Here is a 21,549-nt window from a genome sequence, read left to right on the forward strand (position 1 = left end):
CAGAGGCAGTACGTATGTGTGTGTTTCTCACCATTTCCACCACCTCCACTTCAGCATCGAGACGGAGGTGATAGAGGAACGTCATTAGATCTTTCTTCATCTGAATGCTGTTGTCATCCATCTGGGCCACGGTGAAGATGCGCATCTTACACTTCCTCCACACCTACAAACACATGCAAGAATAGAATCAGCTTTTTCTTACGACATTAAATGGCACATAGTATACAAAATCCACTTTTACAAGGTGTTTGGACATTAATGTGTGTTAGCAGTGTGTGAACACAACCACCCTACTATAAAAAATCCACCCTCTCATTTTTTTTACATTGCCAGTAAGCCTCATTAGACATGCGGTTTTGATTCTCTTGTTAATGTGATGTCACACTAACAAAGCCCCGGCCCCATCCACTGACTGACTGGTTATCTTTACCCAAAAGCTTTTCTAAATGGGTTTGTTTGCACATTGTAGCACTAATGCATCTAAAGATACTATTGGCTCAGACTGTATTCACAGAAATCAGATCTATTTTTAACCGAAAGCAGTAGCTTATTTGCATTTAAAGGTACACAAATGAAAAAAGCACTTTTTGCACGTTATAACAAATGAACTATGAGGTATTTGGGGCTGAAACTTCACAGACACATTCTAGGCACACTTGAGACTTATATCCCAGCTTGTAAAAGTGGGTATAATACTGTATGGGCCCTTTAACATAACAGACATTATAATCACATCCTACTGCTCTGATGCTAAAATATCATACATACTAGGTAGGTAGCTCAATATGTGTTTATGAGAGAGACCTTGTGCTGGCGCAGAAGAAAGGGTAGGAGCATAAGCATGCCTCCATCGTGAACAATCCACCACACATCAATGTGACCCTCAGTGAAACGCTCGCCATTTGATGGATATGCAGCAATGTTCTTTGGCACCATTAGGGCTAAACTTGCTGCAGTGGTCTCCCGTACCACCTCTGTCAATAAAACATGACAATAAACAAAGCATATGATGAACGGTCATACAGTGTGTAGTTAATATTTATCTACTGTATGTACATCAGTGCTTTAAAAACGAACAATTTACAATCGCTGTACTGTATGTGATCATAAACAGTAAAGCTACATTGCGACAAAAGTCATAAAACACAGGAAAAAATGTGTGTTGGTGTATATGACCTTGCCTGAATTACCTTTAAAAAAGTCTTAAAGGGACACAATAAAAGATAAACTGCGTTGCTGTAGTTGGTATAGATAACCACAGTTACATTTGGGTCACAATTAACTGTTTATCTTTATTAACTGATTTACTGTATTTCCATCACTCCCTAGTAAAAAAAACGTTATAAACACAGTAAGTATAGTGATCAATTCCCATTACAAGCTAATATTTACCTAAAATAGCTGAAAACCTATGCAAACAGATTGACAGCCCTGCTTGGTTTGGAACTGTAGAACGTTACATGAATCACGTGACCGCGCGGCGGCGAGATCAAAGCGTTTCGTAACTCTGTTATTATACGACTCTGGGTCTAATCAGATTCAATGGATTGTGCTAAGCTATGCTAAAAGTGGTACCGGTGTCATGAGCAATTCGGTCCCCCCGGGCAATTCGGTCTCCCCTAGGACCCCGTGTGATTCCATTGGCTGAAAAAACTCCTCATGGGTAGTTTTCTTAGCGCCTTATTACAATTCCTACAAAATCGCGTTATGATTTATGTAGTTAGAACGTTGTTAAAATTACAATTGATGTCTTTTAAATGATATGTTTCATATAGTAGTATATAAATGAGGCTATAGGTGGGAGATCTACACATTGCTTGTGTCATTTTATTATTTAGATATTATATACTGTACCATTTCCACTTTTTACTGTCTACTTATACAATTACTTACTCATTAATTACTTATACAAAACCTGATTACTACATAGTTGAATCACACATTTAAATTATAATTATAAGCCATGATTACTACACTTTTACTATAAAAAAATATATTCCATAAGGTATGTTAATAATTTACAAAAATTAAAAGTATTGTTTTTGTACATGGCTTTTTTTAGAGCAGATGATGACACAAAAGTACTGACGTGTCTGCAACATGAATATTAGTTTATTATATTATTTTTTGGTTAACTGTTATTTAAAAAAAAAAAATTATGCTTCTATTTTGTACAACATAAATAGCTTGCTAGACCGTGTACGCAGACGAGATATCGCAATGACAAATTATTGAGCAGGCATTAGTGCTAGGTACCAATCGGGGTCCTAGGGGAGACCGAATTGCTCGGGGGGACCGAATTGCTCATGACACCGACAGACCCGGATATCGGCTGAATGGATTCCAAAAAGGTAAAAATCAAATGTTTATCTCTGTGGGGGAGCTGGAAAATGAACATTTTCAAAAAAAAGGTGTAGTGTCCATTTAAACCTTAGGCTCAGCTAAACAAGATAATCATCCCAGACAGCTGACGACTCCGGGCCGGATCCACACCGAAGGTGCTGACTTCATCAAGTCAGCAGCTTTGATATTTTTCCTATTTAAAACTTTATTCTTCTGTAGTTACACTGTGTACTAAGAACGACGAAATATTCCCCAGCTATCGAAGGTTACCAAAGGGACTATTTTCGGGCACTGCGTAATATCATTGCGCCTGCTGCAGCCATGTTACGGCAGCAAAATCTTTGATTATAACGCCAAAATGAGAGTATAGTTTCTAGCCATATTGTCCTAGAAAATGGCAACTTTTAATTATCCATCGTTCTTAATACACGATGTAACTACAGAAGAGTCAAGTTTTAAATGGGAAAAATATAGAAATTGGTTATTTTTGAGCGTGATGCTAATGGTCTAATCAGATTCAATGATTTATGTTAAGCTATGCTAAAAGTGGTACCCGGAGATCAGCTGAATGGATTCCAGAGCGGTAAAAATTTAAATTTTCACTCTAGGGGGGCTGGAAAATGAGCATATTTAAAAATAAAGTGGAGAGTTTTTGACTAGTGATGAGTTAAACATTTGTAATACTTCATTCATTAAGTTAATGTAACATAAAAATATATATTGATATGACTTACAGATCAAAAAATTTTTTACAGTGTGTCCAGTTCATACATATCTTATGGGCAGAATCTAAGCCTCGTGGATGTGGCTGTTGGAGAATGAAAGTCTTACCAATGAAGTTCCTGCACTTGTGATGTTCCTCAGGCTGCTTCCAGTTTTTGGGGTAACTGATCAGTACTGCGTTGTGGCGAAGGCCACCAAGACCTCCTGCCTGGATCAAGTGTGAGGTGGCATCTCGCAAGTTGGAAGAGATCACCACCTGACTAAATCCCTTCACCTTCTCGCTATCCATCAGCTTCCTCAGAGACTAAAAGATGGAGGAAAAGCAGATGATCTTATTTTACAGTGTATTACAATCAATGATTAAGTACAGGTTTTGATTCTTTGCGTTCATACTTGGTCTGCTTTCTGTGCTAGTGGTTGGTTGTTCAAGTAGGTGCCCTCCACACAAGCCCCAACAATGGTCAAACCTTTTCCTGCTTTCAGTTGATTGGTCAAGGACAGAAGTCGAGGCTGCTCCACGTTCTGTTCCCCATCCAAGCCCATAAGCACCAAAATCTGTGGCCTGAACAGTTAATTTTAAAGTAAAATAAATTACACATTTCAGGAAACCATATTATTGTTGTAATAATAAAAAAAAGTAGATGTGTCTAAAGAGGTGCTAACCTCCAGTTTTTGGTGTGAGGTGGACCTTCCTCCAGTCGCATAAGTGCAAATCGAGCAGCACTAAGAGAGATGCCTCGTATCCCATCACCCCATTCCTTCTCTGCCCTAAAAAGTGTGAACACAAAAGTGCTCACTTAAATCAACGTGAAACTGCATTCTTGCCAATTTCATGTGTCATCTATGTAATGTGTATATACAGTATATATATATAGTATTAAAGGAATAGTTCACCAATTAGATTTAAAAGCAGTGGTGTAGTGGAGAGATGGCATGGCGTATAACCACTTGCTAAAGATTATTTGATAATATTAATTATAATAATTATCCTTATAATAATCATAATTATCCTTATGCTGAGAAGTCAAGCAGCAGGAGTTAAGTGACAATACTGGGTTATTTTGGAGTTAAATATAAAAGACTGGTCTTACATGTCACTGTTTTCAACACAGGGCGTGTTCAACATATGGTCTTAGCTATTTAAAAAAGGGGGGGACATAAATTAAGAGTATACCCAGTTCTCCAGGCATCGCTACACCATTGTTTAGCTATCACTTGGATCTGCTTACAGTGTTTCCTCTAGGATTTTTTTCAGCTGTGGCGGCAGGGGGCGCCCATGAGGATTATAAATGTAAAAAAAAATTAATGTAGAATATAGGCTACAGTAAACTAACATGTATTTTTTTATAATTTTCACGCTGTCATTTACTTTTCCTTATATTTATAGCATATTGCTTTTCTATGTTTGATCTAAACTGTATTTTCTTAAAAAAACGTTACACAGCTACGTACGTAGTTCGGATATTTCATTGTAGTTTTAATGTAGTGTGCATTGCAAGTTCGTCCTCGTGTTTAGCGTACAGAGCTGTTACAAAGTCATGCAGTCCTGTTTGATAATCCGCACCGCTGTGATTGACAGAACAACCGACCAGTTATCCGACATCAGCAGCAATTTTATTTCACACCCGTACCATTTGACATAAAGACTGTGACCCCGAGCCGGTCACACCGCAAATCGCGCAGTTAAATATAAACCTTTACCGGTCTTCAGACAGATCTTAAACACAAATAAGCACGGGACATTTAAAAACGAGTCGAATTTTTGTCTTTGATGTTAGACCCGCATTTTACTCTTGTCTATTGAGTCCCGACCTGCATCTACAACACAAATGACACGCAAATAGCCTATTACACCCGTTAGATCAAATATTATGCGGTTCACCCGCGGGTACCCCGACCCTGCTGTTTCGTCTGAAAACAGATAAAACAGTCTCACCGTCTGCCTCAAGTTTCTATTACCAACGTTCTTCTCTTCCACGGGAATAATGTAAGTTTCCTTACAAACAGATTCGACTATTAATGTCTTGCAGTCGCATATAAGTAGTATTCAGTATTTAGCCTTTTGTTTTTGGACAAATATCTTATCATTTAATGTGAAACTTTGTGAGTGTCGATCTAAAGCACAGACGATTGACTGACAGCTGAGCGGTCAGCAGTGCGCTGCGCCTTCATAAATAACTAATGGCCAGATAAATTGATAATATGAGTACAGTGATTCCAAATGAATGTCCAAAAAACTCGTAATATGTTAAATCAAAAGTTTAATAATGTCTTTTCTCGCAGCCCTGCGCTGTGTTGGTGTAGATATGCGCCGGTGAACATTATATGAGTGATGACCTTGCAGCTTAAATTACCCTAAATTTATAGTCATAAAGATAAAAGTAAAACAACATTCGAAACTTCAAATGATGTATTTTTATTTGTGTAAACTCACAATAAGGAGAAAACCTTGTGCTTATATATAATCATTAAAAACATGACGTGCTTTCTACTGGTTTGGTTTTAGAGCGCGTCACAAAAAAAGAACAGAAACTCAAATACTTTTTTATTCGTTTTGTCAATTTAATAATTATTTAAGTGCAACATATTTCGTATAGGCTTATTTATTTTATTATTATTCCTCAAAACAGAAACGTAGCTTAATAATCCTCTGTTGATTTAAATCTATTTGTGCATAAAACTAAACCCATGGAGGAAATTATGATATTTTAGAAGATTTATTTATAAATGAGTGAACAACGCAAATCCAGAAAGGAATTTATTTCTAGACAGCCAGTCTCGCAGAGCGGACATTTCGGTAGCTTTTTGCGAGCTGACGCTGTGGGTTTTGTCTAGAAGGGATACAGCAAATGCCGAAAAGTTAAGGATTAGATTTGGAGGTAGGATTATTAGGATGAAAACAGCGGTTCTGGCTAAATTGGATACAAATACATCCTACAATCGTGTGAAATTTTGTGTTTAGAGTTGGGTTTGGTTAAAGGATTAGGATAAAACAGTGCTCATCCAACGAGATTTCGTTTGCTGTATCCCTTCTATCCACAACCGCAGGCGTGGCGGGGATGTTTTAGGAGTGGCGGGCCGCCACGGTTGAATGTATATAGCGGAAACACTGGGCTTAATAACCTTAAAATATCCTTTACTAAAGTATTGTTTCGCCTAAAGAAGACATTTATCATTTAAATCAACTGGAGTCAGGCTGGATTACTTTAATGATGGATGAATCTTGACTATAGAAGATAAGATGAATATAACATAAATTTAATATAAAATTATTTGTTTGTATGCAGCTGAAGAAAGGAAATCATATACATCTGGGATGGCATGAGGGCAAATAAAGGATGAAAGAACTTGAATTTTCTGGTAAACTATTCCTTTAGGAAAATAAATAAACTAACATTTGATGTTGAATTTTTTGTATATTCATCTAAATTAGACTAAAAAGTATAAAAGTGAACTGTATAATATGTGAAGAACTAAATAGCAAATTTCTAAATTCGTCTTGGTTTAAAAGGTCTAAAGCTACATTAAAATACACAATGGGGCTGTTTACACTTGGTATAAAGATGTGTTTTCATCGATCGGATCACAAGTGGACGAGAGATACACATTACGTTTACACCTGGTATTTAAATCCGTCTCTTTTGTCCACTTTCGACCGTTTCAGTCCTGAATACTGTGAGGGGGTGGTCTGTGAGACGGTGGGCGAGTCTCTCTGCTGTCATTCAAACCCGAGCGGGAGAAATTATGAGTTTATATGGACGCAAACTAATATTATGTTGGAGTCCACTGCTTGTTTAGCAAGTAAACATGCTGCACAGTGTTTTGTATGTTTATATGTTGGAGCTTTCTCTGAATTTTCAGCGCAATTGATGAAATAGGATCGCGCAACTTTCACACGCTTTCAAAACGAAACTACGGAGATAACCCGCTTTAGTTTTATCAATGAAAGGCTAAAAACAGCGCTGTTCACCGTATGTTCACGCCAGAAGTCAAAAAGAGACGTAAAACTTGTGTTTAATACCTCAGATTAGATAAATGGGCGGAGAGAAGGCGGTCGCGTGTGGCTGTTCGAACACATTCAACCACATATGCGTTCCACAACTCCAAAGCGATCCGATCGAAAGTGGTTTCGACTACCTATGGATGTGGTTGAAAGTGGTCGAAAGTGGACGAGCTCAAAACGTTTTGAACACCGTTTACACCTGGCATTAACGTCGTCCACTTGTGATTCGATCGACGAAAACGCATGTTAATGCCAAGTGTAAACAGCCTCAATATGAACATGATTATTTAGTCACATTTATAATGTGTTTATTCCCAATAAACAAAACACCCACAAAAAAACTGTAAGGTGCTTTTTTCCGAGAGTGAGTCTGATCTTGTTTTTGCAAAAATCATTAAGTTTCTTTTTAGTTTTCCAGCCTTTTCTCCCGAGGCTCGTTTTGGTTTTGGTTTGCTTACCCGCAGAACTCGATATATTTGTAGATGCAGCCAGCGATCACCATGGCAACAATGGCATAATACCAAGAGCACAGGAACATCAAGGTGAGACACAAACTCATACCCAAGAGTGACAAAGCCCTGAAAAAACAACAAAAACACTCAAACATAAAAAATAAAAAAGTTCATCTAATGCTTATTTTGTCCATTTAGCTCTTAGTCAGTGGCGGCTCGTGACTGCTCATCCGAGGAGCACAAATTCAAAATAAGTGTTCGGAGTGTCGTGTGTGTTGCTTGGGTTTTCAAAATATGTGTTTGTTGCATCATGTGAACTATGTGCATCAAGTGTTTTGTCAAAATAAGTGCCTGCTGCACATGCGTCAAAATTGTTTATGATAAAAGAGTCACATTTACAAAATACACGCAAGACACTCCCTTAACAGTAAACTCTGATTAAGCATGAGATTATGTGAGTATCTGGCAAACGCGAGCGTCTCTTTTATAAACCCTTTAGACGCGTCTGCAGCAGACACTTATTTTGACAAGACACATGATGCACACAGGATCACTTGATGCGCCGAACACATATTTTGAAATTACGAACCACACACATGACGGGCTACATACATGTTGTGACATACTACGCATCAAGCACCCTCGAAAAAAGAAGTCACCGGCCGCCACTGCTATTAGTAACACTGAACTGGTGACAACTACATTTGCTCTCTTTACATTGTCAGAGGCGACTGTGCCTAAAGACTGAAACACAGCTAAACTGTGTGTTGTGAGTTATGTACTAACTTTAAGATTATAGATTATTAAAGACTAGACACTTATCTTCCATCCGCTAAAATCAATTAATAACCTGACATAAAGTTTCAGTGTCTAGAGGAACAGGCGCTTGTACGTGTATAAGTGTGTGTGATTATGTACCAGTGGTAAAACTTGAAGCGTGGCCTCCAGTTAGGGGTTCTGAGGAGAGTCTGCAGTGCACAAGCCAGGTTTACAAACATATAGCACATAAGAAAGAACCTGCAGGAACCACAAAGCACATCAGTATACTGTACGTAATATAGGTCATTTATGTTCAAGTGCATTCAAGATCTACACTCACCTAAAGGATTATTAGGAACACCAAACTAATACTGTTTTTGACCCGCTTTCGCCTTCAGAACTGCCTTAATTCTACGTGGCATTGATTCAACAAGGTCCTGAAAGCATTCTTTAGAAATGTTGGCCCATATTGAAAGGATAGCATCTTAAAGTTGATGGAGATTTGTGGGATGCACATCCAGGGCACGAAGCTCCTGTTCCACCACATCCCAAAGATGCTCTATTGGGTTGAGATCTGGTGACTGTGGGGGCCATTTTAGTACAGTGAACTCATTGTCATGTTCAAGAAAACAATCTGAAATGATTCGAGCTTTGTGACATGGTGCATTATCCTGCTGAAAGTAGCCATCAGAGGATGGGTACATGGTGGTCATAAAGGGATGGACATGGTCAGAAACAATGCTCAGGTAGGCTGTGGCATTTAAACAATGCCCAATTGGCACTAAGGGGCCTGAAGTGTGCCAAGAAAACATCACCCACACCATTACACCACCATCAGCAGCCTGCACAGTGGTAACAAGGCATGATGGATCCATGTTCTCATTCTGTTTACACCAAATTCTGACTCTACCATCTGAATATCTCAAAAGAAATCGAGACTCATCGACCAGGCAACATTTTTCCAGTCTTCAACTGTCCAATTTTGGTGAGCTTGTGCAAATTGTAGCCTTTTTTTCCTATTTGTAGTGGAGATGAGTGGTACCCGGTGGGGTCTTCTGCTGTTGTAGCCCATCTGCCTCAAGGTCATGCGTGTTGTGGCTTCACAAATGCTTTGCTGCATACCTAGGTTATTTCAGTCAAAGTTGCTCTTCTATCAGCTTGAATCAGTCGGCCCATTCTGCTCTGACCTCTAGCATCAACAAGGCATTTTCGCCCACAGGACTGCCGCATACAGGATGTTTTTACCTTTTCACGCCATTCTTTGTAAACCCTTGAAATGATTGTGAAATACTCAGACCGGCCCGTCTGGCACTAACAACCATGCCATGCTCAAAATTGCTAAAATCACCTTTCTTTCCCATTCTGAAATTCAGTTTGACCAGGACCACACCCCTAAATGCATTGAAGCAACTGCCATGTGATTGGTTGATTAGATAATTGCATTAATGAGAAATTGAACAGGTGTTCCTAATAATCCTTTTTAGATGAGTGTATAAGAGTAATTAGACATAATAGATAACTACATTCTTAAAAATGCAAGGTTATTTTCAATCCAGCATTGGGTCAAAAAAGGACGAGACCAGCCTGCTGGGTTGTTTCAACCCAAAATACTGGATTGTTTTAACCCATTTTTGGATCAAATATAAACATTTTCCTGATTAATTTCAAACCAGCTCGTCGCTGAGCTTATCCCTTTTTGACCCAATGATGGGTTGACCAGCATTTTTATAGTGTACAGAGTAAAACAATTTCATGTGAAAGATGGTAAGTTTAAAAAAAAAAGGAATCACATGTAACTATGTTTCTCATGTAATGGAATATTAATGTGCTATATACTGTTAAAATAATTTGTTAAAAATGAATAATATTTGTATTACATCTGTAAATATGATGAGAGTTAAAACACTATATACTGTTAGCAATACCAAGATGGTTTCAATTCCCAAAGGAACACACAATCTGACATCCAGCAATATATACTGTACTTTAAATGCACTGCCAAATACAAAACTTGTATAAAAAATGAGGTCTGGTGTGTTTTAAAAGTGTTGCTCACATAGAGAGAATGGGTGCAACGGCGTCCAAGGATGCAATGAGGATGCCGATCTCACAGATACAAGCCGTCAAGAGGAGAGCCCATGTAGGCTCGCCGTTAGCTTTGCCATGTCCAAACACCTGTAAAACATATGACCATCATTAACATGTAAACGAGATGAGAGAATCAGAGGAATACATGTATAAATATGTATGTACCCTAAGGAAAGGAATGATTCCATCCCGGGCAATGGCTTGAAGGAGGCGGGGCGCTCCTGTTAAACTCTGAAGCCCCGCCCCACAGGTGGAGAAGAAGGAGCCAAACACAATGACCCAAGGTGAGGGCCATGCCAGGGTACCAATAACCAAGTTACCATTGACGCCTTCCCCAAACCTGCGCATAATAAAACGATCAACTAAGAAGTGCAAATTCACAATAAATGTAATAATTGAGATGGAAATTGATTTGTAAAGCTTATACATACAGTTTTTGAGCCAGACTATATTTATGTAGCACTGATTTGTAGCATAAAAATGTAGCACTGATTTGTAGCATAAAAATTTAAAGTAAAAACGCACTTGTCCCTCAAAACGACTCCGTCCACACAGGCTCCAAACAAAATCACAGAAGACATGTCTGTGAGAGTATGAATTTAGGACAACACAAAGCAAACCCATTCACCCTATTTTAGCTTTTATATTACTGTAATAATAATTACTGTAATTTACAGGTGAAACTTAATCGTAAAGCTAAAGCCGTTTAATGGTTTGTAGTGAAGGATACAGATGAAGGAGGTGGTTGCGATGGCCAGGATGGTACCAACAGGAATTGACTTCTGAGCATCCTGCAGGTCACCAGAACGGTTGGACCCAGCCATGATACCTAAGCCACACAAACACAGACACAATATGAAACATTGCTCCTATACTTTAAAAAGAAACAAACGGCTAGTAATGAAGACTTTGGATTATTGATGGCTCAGGTTTTTGCTTACATTGTGGGGGCCTAACATCCTCATAAGGGTAATAAACCTTGACACATACATTGTAAGGATCAGTCAACGGTTCCCATGAGGTCTCCCAGTTTAATCAGCACACTAAATCATGCCTTAATAAAAATCTAAAAAATTCAGCAAGGACTTCATGAGGGTTTGTGAGGGAAATATAATTAGCTCAGTATAAAAACAACAGAAGCCGATGGAAAGTCCACACAAACTCATTTGTGTGATTGACAGCAGTCGGTCTCTGTGGCTTTGGGCCAATGCAGTAATAAACAAAAACTTTTCTGCTTATATAACAAGCTCTCGTTGTCAACTCTGGTGATAGGACACAGACATTCGCACCATATAAATAATGCAGAAAACTTCACTTACGAAAACATTTGCACATGCATTATTTATTAGGGTGAATTAATACAATGTCGGATTCAAATTAATATGGCAATACGCTCTAAAATAGCCCTAATAATATAACAGACAGGAATTGCATTAATAATTCCAATATTATCGATCGGATTGTTTCATATTCAAATCTGACCTGTGACAGAGGGAAAGTAGATGCCAACCAGCAGGGTGAAGAAGCTGGTTATATCTGCCAGGACATATCGGTTAGAGTTGGTTCTTGCGGAGTCAGGGTCAAGCACCGCTGACAGACCTTGTTTCTCTAAGAAAGAATTTTTTTCCATGAAGGTGCTAAAGAGGTTTTCTATAAAAAGAAAAGAGACATTTATCAAATTAAGAGACATGTTTTTCATACAGAAAGTCTTGTGTTACACACTAGCTATGTTTACATGCAACCAAATAATCTGTTTTTAATCATATTGATGGCATAATCGGATTGAAAAGCCTTCATGTAAACACCTTAACCAATAAGATTGAGGTCAATCGGATGCAAATTTGGATCATATTGAAAGGGGTGGTGTAAAGCAATATCTAATACCTAAAGCAATGAAATATGGTTGTGCCTTTAGAAAATTTAAAGCTCTGCTCCTGACCTTTAAAACCACCGCTGGGTCAGCACCCCCTTACCTTCGCTTGCTTATACAGCCTTACGTACCCTCTCAATCCCTGCGCTCTGTCACCGAGCGACGGCTTGTGGTGCCATCTCAAAAAGGGAATAAAACATTATCGTGTATCTTCTCTGGAGCTGTTCTGCATCTGTGGAATGATCTGCCGGTAGCTGTCTTTAAGAATCGGCTAAAAACCCATCTCTTCTGCAATTACCTCACTTCCTAATATAAGACTTACTATCTTTTTCTTTTCCTTTTTCCTGACCTCTATCTATACATTCTTATTAAAAAAAACTAACCCATGGCTATGTATCCTGTGTTAGACTTGATGAGACTTTTCCAGTGCACTTATGTATTGCTGTTCTTGTGTTGCTATAATTGCTTCTATTGTTTACCTCATTTGCAAGTCATTTGGACCAAAGAGTTTGCTAAATGACTAAATGTAAAGTGTGTTCTCTTTGCCTATATCTGAAAACTTCTTAAGAAGAACTTTCTGACTCAGCTTTGACTTTGTGCATTTATTCAAAGATAAAGCGTGAACTCGAAGAGAGATCTTGTGCCAAGTACTCCGATTTTTTTGAGTTCAGATTTGGGCTACTATTTAAACTGTTTCATCGAGTTGATTTCTTTCTGCAGGTCAAAGATGAAAGGATTTTGTTGATTAGTTATTGGTGTTGGACTGTGAATAGTCATTGGGATGCTTTTAGGGCTAGTTTTGAATGTCCATTGGTATGGTTTAGGAATCTGGCAACCCTGACTGTGCGCTTGCGTAGAAGTTTGGTTTGGATTCTATACATGAATATCAGCTGACGTCAATCGCATCTCAAACTTGTCTTTAGTACCTGAAGCAAAGAGTATAGAAGTTCAAGAGGGGAAACTCTCCTTCGTTTTTGGCAACAGTCACTAGGTGGCGTTTCAGTAGCGCGGCCGCCATTTTGGAATGAAAATTCTCACAGCCAATTCATTCTCAATTCATTCTCAGCGAATCTCACAGCCAAATCAGAAGCGCAATAGTAAGTTTCTTGAAATAAAAATTTTGTTCACTTGCTACACCTACACGAAATGCTGTATTGTCTTGTATGTATGTGTTGATTTGTTGTTGTTATCAGTTGTGGAATCCAATCATTAAATAGATACACATTTGAGGTAGTTTTTTCTTGCTTTATTATGTAATTCTATTTTATGCTACTTTACACATTTACTACTATTATTAGTTACCTACTCCACTAGGTATGAAATATATTTTGTACATATTAATCCCCTGGATCCCGCTACAAACATTATAATCTTATAGAACATGATGCATTGTTCTGTCTGTTATCCTACAGTATAATTGCCACTTTTGGCTGTTTTTTTTACTTCATCCATTTCGAGCAATTCAGATGTATATGTGTGTATATGTGTGTGTGTGTGTGTGTATATGGAACCAAAATATTATGTATGGATGAGTTAATGTCGGTATGTATCTATGTTAAATTAGCCTATATAAAAGTGGAAGACTTGTCTAAATATCTGAAAACAAGCTGTAAAAAGGGATTAATGATCACTGGTCTGATTGTATGTTATTCTGTGTTATCATCATTCAGTTTGAATTTGATCTTTTAAGTAAAGTAGCTGATATTGCCATTACTTCTAGTTGACTCCTGATTCGCTTTCATTCCAAAATGGCGGATTCGTGGGGCTGCTGCTGGGCGCTGGTGTTGCAATGGAACGTTCTATTGAGTTTCCCCTCTTGTGCTTCTATACTCTTTGCCTGAAGTGGTCGCAAAAGAACTAGAAGTTATGCCTCCAATATGTTGTGAGCATCAAAATTTGCTATCTTTACAACACTAAGAAGCTCGACACAACATGACACTTTACCTAAGTATCGCCTGTGTCTCTACACATGAACTCGAGCATTGAGAACATTGTTTGTGTACACAGAGTTTACTAAAAAAAAAAAGATTTTGAACAACTGACTTTGGCTGTTTTGGCATCCGCTCGCCACCATCTTCCCAGTCAAGATGTATCGATCTCCGAATGCGACGTAAGGAGGGAGGCATTGTTCCATATAAATCCATGGATAATTCATTGCTTTGTCACAATTGAAAAACAATATTGACTTTCTCGTTGAAAAAGTAGCCTCATATAAGATTCATTCATTCGCATTCGGAAATCGATTCTTTATGTCTGACAAAGACTGCGAGCGGACACAATAACAGCCAAAATCAGTTGTTCAAAAGCTTTCTTTTTAGTAAACTCTGTGTACACAAACAATGTTCTCAATGCTTGTAGTCATGTGCAGAGATCCAGGTGATACTTCGAGCAAAGTTTCATGTTGTGTCGCACCTTCTTAGTGTTCAGTAGCAGCGGACAGCGGCTGGAAGAACGCATAAGGGATCACACACTAACATGATATTTTTTGAAAGTAGCGTTTCTGTTCATGACAGGCGAGTTGCGAAATGTTGTCTGTATCCGTGCGAATCATAGACAGTAAAATATAAGAAATCCGTAGGTGGTAATGTGGCACGACGTGAATGGGAGACCCCGCCGGTCTGCATTATTTTCAAATAATTCAAAGGACCGGCGTCATTTATTCCTCTTATACCACGATTACCCCAAACATTGCTCTGGTTCCTATTTTTAAGACATTTAAAAGGTTAGGTGTGCAGCTTACAGAAAAATAATCAACACCCATGGAACATTTTTCAGCCAATCAGAATAAAGCTTTCAACAGGCCTGTGGTATAAAACACTTCACACTGACAGATCAACATTCAGAGGTCCAATATTCCTCAATACGGGAATATGAACAATTTAAGCACACGTTTAACTTTTAAAATGTGTACATTTGTACTTTCAATAAAGCAGTAACGGTGACAGTAGGTGTGAAACATTGAACAGAAACTGAATAAACATGGTAAATGTAAGCATTTCTGACCTGCCATGATTCCACTGGTGACTCCAGGTATTCCCTGGATCTGACTGATGTTATTGTTGGTAAAGTACTCATCGCAGGTGGCATTCAGAAACTCTGAATCACAAAAGACCCTCCAGAGTTTGGTGGTGACTGTTGCATTTCCTTGTTGTACAGTCTTGGCACAAACATCAAAGAACTTTGACATGAGAGTTCGGTTGCCGAGCAAACAGACCCTATGTGAGACAGATCCATCCGGTTACAATTGTTTCTAAAAACAATCTAAATATAGCCATCGCAATATGCAAAAAACATTACTTACGGAAAGTCTGGTGGGTCAAAAGATGTCTTGATGACCCCCGCGTAGACAGCGAGAATGGAGAGAACGACGCAAGCGAGAAACACAAGAGCCAACTTGTTGACATACTTCACACCGACAAACACAACCACAGCCATGAAGGAGAGCACGATGGTGCCATACACACGCATGTTATTCAACAACGCTGCCTCGGCTTCGGCTCCCTCCAGACCTTCCATTTTGAATACAGCGGCTGCTGGCACAATGTAGATCTATGGAAAATCCATAAATAAAAAATTGTAAAGTAATGATACTCAATTGGTAGGCTGTAACATGAAATCTTCCAATCAAGGACCGTATGAAGTGCCAAATAAACATGAATGTCAGAAAAAAAGAAAACCAATGTGAATGCAAAGCGTGTCATACCAGCAGGATTTCGATGCACCCCAGGATATACATGGCTCCAGCAAAAGTGGTACCCAGGTAGAAACATATACCAACTGCACCGCCAAACTCGGGCCCGAGTGAACGAGAGATCATGTAGTAGGATCCTCCGGCTGAATGTCACATACAAAAATAATCAGTCAAGAGGTAAAATAATGCAACAATGTTTTAACTTAATTGTTAACCAGTAGTGCAGTTCACATCCTCGTGATACAGGGTGTAAATAGTAACCACATTTGTTTTATAAAAACAATCCATATATTTCAGTTTGACATGTCAAGAGGATGACAAGTGTCCAGTGTATTTATTCTACTTATTTCTAACACAAACAGACATGTATTCATACAAAAGTACACACAGTTACAGTATAAGTCAGGAGCTGATCTCAGCACAGTTGGGATCTGTACTGTGTATTGTACAATAGCTAACTGCCCATGAAGAACGATAGGACAGCTGTCCTCTGGGTTTCAGCACATACACAAACAATATGAATCTTGCTTACCTGGCACAACTCCATTGGTGGCAATTGCACTCATTGAGATTGCAGTCAGCATAGTCTGTAATATGGTAAATAAAGATCAAAAGGGTGCAGTAAGCGATAGAGAGAGAGAGACTATATGACAAAGCAGAATGCTTTCTCCATCCTAGTTTAATGGGAAAAGAGTTAAGTAAGTTTCATAGCTTGATTTCACATCGCTTTGTTTGTCAATTCCCTGTATAGATTTAACATAGGCTTACATGTAGCGCACATCAACAGAGATCAGCTGATTTCCATAATGACAAACGCGATCTACCAAGAGCAGCACAAATTATTTCACAGTCGCAATAAGCAGAGCTGATGTTCCTGCAGGTGCGGGTGATCTACTAACGCCTGATGTGCTTGAGTACAGCACCACTGATGCACGTCGCTCTGGAAAATTGAGGTGTGAATTCTCAGCTAACGAAACCATAGGACAATGAAGGACAAAAAAAATGAAGGTTTACAAGAAGTTTTGAAACGTCTGGTATTGTGTGACAACTTCTAGTGACTCCTCTTTTATTTCCTCCAGTAAATAAAAATTAACATGGCTTCGCAAACAATATTTTTGAGTAATACATTTCTCTGACATTCCAAAAAACTGGTTACATGTTAAAAAATCCTCTGCCTTGTACCACGCGCTCTCTGATCTATGTGATGCCTCTCCTTTAAACAACAACTGCAGCCATTTAAAGTGCAAAATGGTTTAAGACATGCTTTATTTTGGCATTAAATAAAAACACAAATATCAGTCATATCACACGCGCAAACATAAGTAAATCGCGTTGCGTAAATCATTTAAATACTCTCATCCCATAAATTTTGCGTCTGAAAGGGAAACTCCTAGAAATGGATATGCAATAAGGTTAGTCGCAAAAATATCTAGACCACACCTTTTTTAGCGCTAAGGAGGTGTGCACACTAAAGCTTTTACTCTTGCGTCAGGCGTATGTTTTCAATTGTTTTCAATTGTTTCCAATTGAAGCACAGGGTTTTTTTTTTCGCGCTGAAAGCCGGCGCGCTGTGGTTTTTCTGCGCTCAGTGCAGAGAGTTAAAAAATATTCACCTTTGGGTAAAAATCTCAGCATCAAATTCAGTTCTCACACGGCCGTCCAATCACAGTGGCAAAGGGGCGGGCCAAATATCACAACAACCAACTGGTGCATTGTACAACAAAGCAGAAGTATGCGCCGTTTTCAGACACATACAAAAGCTTTGGTGTGCACGCCCACCAAATTATCCACTGCGTGTCTTTAGTAAATCCTGACGATCGTTACTTAACACCAAAATGATGGTTTAAATCTTATTCTAAGATTAGGAGCATCAAAGTTGAATTTCACTTATTTCAATTCAGTCAATATATAAATATATCAGACTGGGTAGCATATAATAATAAATAACAATTTATTACATTTATATAGCGTTTTTCTGCAGCAGCACTCAAAGTGCTCGTCATATGAAAGGGGCAGTCAACCACCACCAATGTGCAGCATCTGCATGGATGATGCACGGGCAGCTATATTGCACCAGAACGCCCACCACCCACCAGCTTATTAGTGGCTTTTCAATATAAGCTAGCTACATTTTGCTACTCAATGCAATCACTCAATAATTATCCATTTACTGCCAGACTATTACAATAGGTCACTACTGTTCATGTTTCAAACAGTGGTCTCCAACATGGTGCCAATGCACATTTAAAAGCCTTAATTTTAATATTTATTTATTAATTATTTTTTATTAGCTTGTTTTTTTTATGTATGTTTACATTTTAAGCATATCAACAAGAAGAATAAAATCAACACGTAAAACAAAAAAGTTTTTATCCATTTGCTCACAAAAAGGTTGGAGACCCCTGGTTTAAAAGTATGTGAACGTTGGGTTAAAACCGCATTATGAGAGAATTACAATCTGATGGGATATCTTTAAACTTTTCTACAGCAGACACGACAAAATGGAAAAAAAAGGCTCAAAGTGGCAGCACACAGTCACTTACATAACACTTTACAAACTCCCAACAACAATCTCAGCAAATATTTCCTAACATGTGACACGAGCATGCACAAAACGCATACAAACATACACACAGCGACAGAATCTCAGCAGGAACAGCTTAGCGTTGGCGGCTGTCCATAGTGGTAAACTGGCAGCACTGAAATGAAACACCTCATGTCAGCATCCACATTTATGTTCTTGGCAGAAACACAGAATGGCAGCGCTGACACTCATGCTATTCTGAGATAAAAACAAACAACAAAGCGACTGTATAACGGTGAATGATTTTGAAAGTTAAAGGTATGCAGGGGTAGAAAAGCCTAAGACGCCTCTTGAGAGGGGTCGTGAAGAGAGATACTGTACTGTGACTGCATGTCTATGTGGGTCTTGATGCATGGCACTAATAAAGAATTTGTGTTTGTTGAGCAAAGGAAACCTTTTGGGTGGTATAGAAAATTAAATTCAGATTTGAAGGACAGCATAGTTAATTGTGGATTTTGTGTCCCGACCAGTTTATGAGATTTGCCTATCCAAAGCAGTTTATATAATTTGTGACAAAATGTATGAAAACCTAGTCTCGCTGAGGCCATATGACTGACATGTAAAGCAACCAATCGTGTTTCGTTTTGTGCTGTGTTACGTTTAGGGGTGAGGAAAGGTCTCCACAATAACCGGTGTGCAACAGGTAAATCATTTATTCACCAACATCTCTGAAGTCTCTGAACGTTCAAATGTCTCTTTTAGATTTAAGTCAAGCGAAATTCTGAGCAAAAAAACTGAGACTAGTGAAAAACCCAGCTGAAGTAATTTATTTTGTTTGTTTTCTACATAAGTAAGGCCATTTTTCCTAAAGTGAAGGCATTATTTACGTGTTTGTATTTTTGACTTACCGTAGAACAACAGATGAAGACGATCAAGAAGGTGCCCAGCACACCTCCGACGCCCACCAGCCAGGTCATCCTGAGGAACAGGATGACACCCAGAATGTTTTGCATACATGGCAGGTAAACGCCCATTATGGTGCCCATACGTGGAGCCTGTAAAACAAATGGTCAACCAATCAATAATCAGCATGCATGCACATTTATCATCATGGTTATAATTTATTAAACACTTATTTTATTTGTCTGTCAATCAACATATGTCCAATCAATGCTAAGGAACCACCCATCAACATAAACACAATAGGTTAAAGGCGGAGTCCACGATGTTTGAAAAACGGTTTGGAAAAGGAGACGGGCCGACTACCAAAACACACTTATAGCCAATCAAATCAAATCAAATGCCGGGTTGCATATGTGTGGGGCGGGTCTATCAACAGAAGGTCCAGATTCTATTGGGGTAGGGGCGTGTTTGTTTAGGCGATTTCAAATATCAACACTGGCTTTCAAACATCATGGACTCCGCCTTTAATGAACTAAACACTAAATTTAAGTCAGTAGTGACTTATAGGGCCGTACCATACCCAAGTATACATCTGCCCCCCGAAGTCTGGTTTGCTTGACTAGTTTGATTTCTCAGTACCGGAGTGTGGTCTGCTTAACCGTACCCTGGTACGCTTGCAGAGGTGCCAGAAAGCATCAATTATATGACTGTTTATATCCTCCCTCACTTTAAGCTTGACCAGTAGAGGGGAATAATCGTACCGGGTATGGTACGCACAATTTCAGTATGCCCTTACAGTACAGTTGAGTTGAAATTGAAGATCACATTTACCTGCACAGTTTTCTTGCGCGCTTCCTCGTTGTTTTCGGCCTCTTCATGTTCTTTACTGCCCTGTGTCAGGTTGGAGTAGTTGGCGAGGCTGCTCAGCAGAGACGAAACCATGGGACTGGTGTCCATCTCCTCCTACAAAGCACATTAACATGTACATTAAATTAAGTTAAAACATGCATCTGTATAACCCCTTTAAAATCATGGGATGTTTCATTATACCTCAAACAAGGCCATATTTTTCCCATCATACTGCTGGCTTTTCTCCACATCACTGATGCTGCTGTTGATAAAAGGACTGCTCTCCTTGGACGCTGCATCTCCTGTGAACAGACATTATAAAAACTTTGTCAGAGATGTCAAAGAATTGACTTATCTGAAAAAAAGAATCAACAAAAACGGTCAATTTCACACAAAAATCTTTATTTTATTTTATTTTATTTTACTTTCATAAAATACAAATTATGAATTTTGAAGTTAATGCCCTGGCTGTATTTTACATCACATGAAAAGAATAAGCATTAGCAATGTTGTTTAAAGAAAATATTTTTAGATAATTAACCTAACCGGTTTACAAATGTTTGGTTTATAAATTTGAGACTGACCTAAGTTCAGCTGTTTGATCAGATTATTAGTAAATAATAAAAACATTTTGATAGCGCAAAGCTATCTATGACTTGAAAGAGCGTACTCTTTAGACCCCTTTAATAGTTTTTTTGAAGGCGCTTGACATCTCTGGTCCCTTTTAACTGCCTGTGAACTTTGTTTGTGTTCTGTGAAAGTCATACAGGTTTTAACCATCATACGGGTGAAGGGATTAAGACCATTTATTTTCCTTTTTTTACAACATAACCACAGTGAATCATTTACAAGGATTATATTAAGCATTGTATTAATCAAAATGCTTATAAACACAAATACATCTGCCTAGCAATCTGTCAGACATCATTCCTGCTGGATTTGCTTACACTACATGTAAGACCAACGTCACTGCTTTAGCACATAATACTTAAGAGTGGTTTTGCATAACTCAATGCGTCATCATATTAATAGTGCGAGCGCATTTACTGTATGTTAGTGAGCATTTGAAGAGCTCAGATGCAAAACGGCACCTCCATCCAAAATGAGATAATGATATTGATCGAATGCTCTTGGCACGATTAACACGTATTTTTTCGTCTCAAATCCGCTTAAAGTCACGATGAAATTCAAATGGAAAACTGTCATTTTTGGAATATTGTGGTATATTTTACAGATGACTTGTGAGCTTTATATATATATTTTTATTCATGTGCCCTTATAATCTTTAGCAAAAACCCATATATCCCACCCTCCTTGAAAGATCGCAGCGATTAGTAGCAACAT

General features: G+C 38.5%; 1 protein-coding gene across 2 annotated transcripts in view; it reads right to left on the minus strand.

Moving 5' to 3' along the window:
- The window catches only part of slc12a5b (solute carrier family 12 member 5b), a 67,171-nt gene that overhangs the window by 15,874 nt on the left and 29,748 nt on the right, over positions 1-21,549 (minus strand). For both annotated transcript variants that reach the window (XM_073816254.1, XM_065247494.2), the window contains exons 2-20: positions 20,407-20,507; positions 20,188-20,319; positions 19,362-19,508; positions 16,462-16,516; positions 15,942-16,072; positions 15,540-15,787; positions 15,242-15,453; positions 11,851-12,018; positions 11,099-11,197; positions 10,894-10,951; positions 10,534-10,708; positions 10,337-10,455; positions 8,440-8,538; positions 7,528-7,647; positions 3,730-3,834; positions 3,460-3,628; positions 3,175-3,370; positions 805-974; positions 32-163 (exon numbers count right to left, since the gene is read on the minus strand). In XM_073816254.1, coding sequence (XP_073672355.1) covers positions 32-163; positions 805-974; positions 3,175-3,370; positions 3,460-3,628; positions 3,730-3,834; positions 7,528-7,647; positions 8,440-8,538; positions 10,337-10,455; positions 10,534-10,708; positions 10,894-10,951; positions 11,099-11,197; positions 11,851-12,018; positions 15,242-15,453; positions 15,540-15,787; positions 15,942-16,072; positions 16,462-16,516; positions 19,362-19,508; positions 20,188-20,319; positions 20,407-20,507 — 2,636 coding nt within the window. The remainder of the gene's footprint in view (positions 1-31; positions 164-804; positions 975-3,174; positions 3,371-3,459; positions 3,629-3,729; positions 3,835-7,527; positions 7,648-8,439; positions 8,539-10,336; positions 10,456-10,533; positions 10,709-10,893; positions 10,952-11,098; positions 11,198-11,850; positions 12,019-15,241; positions 15,454-15,539; positions 15,788-15,941; positions 16,073-16,461; positions 16,517-19,361; positions 19,509-20,187; positions 20,320-20,406; positions 20,508-21,549) is intronic.

This window comes from Paramisgurnus dabryanus, chromosome 11 (assembly GCF_030506205.2).
Source record: "Paramisgurnus dabryanus chromosome 11, PD_genome_1.1, whole genome shotgun sequence".
Taxonomy (NCBI): Eukaryota; Metazoa; Chordata; class Actinopteri; order Cypriniformes; family Cobitidae; genus Paramisgurnus; species Paramisgurnus dabryanus.